Here is a 3,551-nt window from a genome sequence, read left to right on the forward strand (position 1 = left end):
CTGTATCTTATAAAGTTGAGACAGAGAAACTTGCTAGATATTTGATGTAAGAATTTGTTTTGAAGAAGTTTGGCAATTAATGTAAAGCTACTCTAAAGGCACATTTTACTCTTAGAGTAAAATCCTTAGAAATGTTTATAATAGTTTATAAAAGTTTATAATAATAAATATTTACCACCTTACTTTTTCCTTTGAGACCAATCATCACAGACCAAGAGCAGCTAAGTTCATAATAATTTATTAAGGTTGCATATCATTTGTCATGTATAATAAATTATAAAAACCATAGCATCTTCATAAACTATTTAGTATATCATACTCACTTCCTAATGCTTACTGTAATAACTGTAAGGAATCTAATTAGATTATATTTTAGCATTAGTTAGAAGATTAAAAAAATCATAAATTTTTTTCACAATACTTTGGATTTATGAAGGATCCCATTATTTTAGCTTTTGTGCAACCAGTTTGAAATGTATAAAAACCTTTTACAAACTAGAAGGGTTTTACTGAGCTGCTGAAGGTATTGCATAATTTTTAACTAACACTCTCGTGGTGCACTTTTTCAGGCACTGTAAAAAATGCAAATAAATAATCAATTACTGATCTGTAAGAATCTATACCAAGAGACCACATTGAAGCTTGACAACATTTTGAAACATTCAAATAAAAAAATTCAGTAAACATCGGGAGTATAGTATTCTCTCTCCCTGTTTCCCCCTCTCCCTCCTCCCTCTCCCTACCCAGTTCGGCTAAGGAAACAAAGTTCAGGTTGAATTTAAGTCCTAGGGCCTGAGAAAGACTCTGGCCGCAATTCTTCCCCAGCTCTCTGTTATCTTGGGTCTCTGCATTACATCCGGACCGCGTTACATCCATTCAGACTCTTCTCTGACACTGCAGCAGTCCTTTCCCCTCAGGGAGAGTTTGCAAATCCTTGCTGAAAGCATTTTATTCTCCTCTGTAACAGCACAGGCGTGAAATTGGTTGGAGTCTTTGTAACCAGTTTGTTCTGTTCCTTTCCAGCCTGCTCCGTTCTGATGGAAGAGAAGCTTATGAGGCAGCCGCAAACTGCTGCATGTGTTGGTCTCACAAACTCCCTTGGTCTTTAAATGTCCATTCTTGGATAATGTCCTTATCCATCCTCTTGTCCTCAGTGAACTTTGATGGAGTATTTCCGCAGTTTCAGAAATTGGAAAAGCTTGTCTTTCGTCCTCTTCTTCAGGGCCATCAGGGCTCGTGTTTTCTCCTCCAAATCTTGATCAATGGCAGAAATGATCTTAGCTCGCTCCTCTGCTTTCTTGTCCCCAGAGTTTTTGAAAAGTCTCTGTAGAGATTCTTGGTCTATGTTTTCAAAGATGTTGGCCACGGCTTTCTTACGCGAAGCTGTGTCGAAGTGATAGCCGTGGATGGACGGGCTAACGCGCAGAGAGGTGGACATGATGATGGCTTGGTGGGTTGGCTTTGATTTCATCGATGTGGGGATCTTTGGGAATTCTGCTCCTGGGCTCTCCAGAGAGTCTGTAGCAAAATCATTCCGGGACTGCTATTTAAAGTGTGAACAAAAGCTCCAGGCTCAAATTACACTGGTGACATCAGAGTGATCTCAAGGAAGAATAATCACAGACAGGTTTAACAGTTGAGTTGCCAATATCCTGTTCTTGTGCAAAATGTTAAGAGCTGCGCTCAGTGATGGAGCCGGGATGTGGGGATTTCTTTTTACCACATCTGTGGCAATAGGATTATACAGGCTTGGGCCCATCTTTTAAAAATAGCTGAAACCAGGAAAGGGCAAAGGTAAGACACAAACAAAGTGGCTTAGACTCTCAAAATCTTTCCAAACAACTCCCGAAACAAAGGCTTCTGCTAACAACAGGGAAGTTTTAATTCTCGGAGAAGTCATTAAAGTGTATTCCAAACATTTGGCAGCCCACACCCGGGTCCTTTGGACATCCCCATCCAGGGCCACTGCACAGCTCCTGAAAGAAAGCCAAAGAATCAAGGACGTCTATCTGGACTTGACCAACAAAACTCTGACAGGACACAGCCTGAAGCTGTGAACGCCCAGAGACGGTGTCCAAGAGCCAATCTGTAATCACTGAATAAAATTGTAATTTATTATTTATTTATTCAAAGACTTTTTTTAATTTTAATTTTTTAAAGATTTTATTTTTAAGTCATCTCTACACCCAATGTGGGGCTTGAACTCACAACCCCGAGATCAAGAGTCGCACGTTCCACCGACTGAACCAGCCAGGTGCCACCCAAATTGTAATTTAATAAAAACAATAATAGCAATAGACAACATCTCCTTAGGCTTGTGTATATACCAACAATACCAATTAAAAAAAGGGGGGAGGAAGTCAATCAGGCGCTTTTTGGACATAGTACTCAAAAGAGTGAGTTGACATTTTCTTTTAATTTTTAATATTTATTTTGGCACCACCCAGACATAGTCAGAGCAGTACCTTCTTTGGAAGAATTTAACTTTGTTCTTCTCACCTTCCATAGCATTCAGCCAGCAGTGCCCCGTTGGTGTGAAGCACTTACATTCAACCAAATGATAGATGTGCACTTCAGAGGGCCCCGGAGACTTCTCTTAGAGAAGCAGGGCTGGTCTTCAAAATTTCCTCTAATCAGTCAAATCAGGTCTAGAACGTGCAAAAGGGGAGAGAGTGAAGATACCTCGCTAGAAAATTAAGTTAGGGACTCTTCTTATGTATTCATTCATTCATTCACTCACTCACTCATTAATTCAATCAATATTTATTAAAGGTCTACTATTAGCTAGAACATTTTTAGGCACTGGAAATACAAGAGTAAATGAAACTAAACCAAACAAACCAAACCAGACAAAAAAAGAATCCCTACATTACCTTAACGGAGTTTACATTCTACTGGGAGATAGATAATAAAAAATGTACATTTATAATCAGGATGATGTCAGAAAGTAATACCTATTATGGATAAAAATAAAGCCAAGTTGTACAGGAGAGGACGGGGAGGGTTGAAATTTGCCTGGGATATTCAGGGGCGGCTTCTGTAAATGTGACACTGTACAACGACTTGGAGGAGGTGAAGGAGTTAGCTGCGGAGGTATCTAGAGGAAAGGTGTTGTAGGCAAAGGGGACAGCAAGTTCAGAGGCTGGAAGATAAGAATGTGTGTGGAGCATAAGGAGAACAGCCAGGTGATCAGTGTGGCTGGAGCAGAGTGGCCAGAGAAGAGGGGAAGGAGGTGAGGTCAGTAGGAGACGGCAGTGGGAATAGGACGGGGACAGACTGAATACAACTCTGAGGCTTTTTCATGGATTGAGCTTTTACTCTATAGGACATGGGTGGCCTTGGAGAATTTGGAGCAGAAAAATGACAGGATTGTACTTGCAATTCAAACTATTTCTTAGTAGGGAATACATTTTAAGGAGACAAGCAGTTGCGTGAGGAGAAAAAAGTAATCCAGGTAACAGATGATGAAGGTCCCCACTAGGCAGATCATCAATGCAGGTGGTGAGAGCTGATCAGATTGCGGGCCTACTGTGAAGGCCAAGTCAAAAGGA

The 3,551-nt window shown here is 40.4% G+C and overlaps 1 protein-coding gene across 1 annotated transcript; it reads right to left on the bottom strand.

Moving 5' to 3' along the window:
• Positions 1-222: 222 nt before the first annotated feature.
• Positions 223-1,626, bottom strand: TCIM (transcriptional and immune response regulator). Its single transcript, XM_035003981.1, has one exon. The coding sequence runs from the start codon at positions 1,469-1,471 to the stop codon at positions 1,151-1,153; it is 321 nt and encodes a 106-aa protein (XP_034859872.1). The 5' UTR covers positions 1,472-1,626; the 3' UTR covers positions 223-1,150.
• Positions 1,627-3,551: the final 1,925 nt, after the last annotated feature.

Source organism: Mirounga leonina, unplaced genomic scaffold, assembly GCF_011800145.1.
Source record: "Mirounga leonina isolate KUSES-001 unplaced genomic scaffold, KU_Mleo_1.0 Mir_128, whole genome shotgun sequence".
Taxonomy (NCBI): domain Eukaryota; kingdom Metazoa; phylum Chordata; class Mammalia; order Carnivora; family Phocidae; genus Mirounga; species Mirounga leonina.

What these genes read in the sequence shown, in the direction of transcription:
- TCIM (XM_035003981.1), bottom strand. Translation starts at nt 1,471, where the DNA reads ATGAAATCAAAGCCAACCCACCAAGCCATCATCATGTCCACCTCTCTG.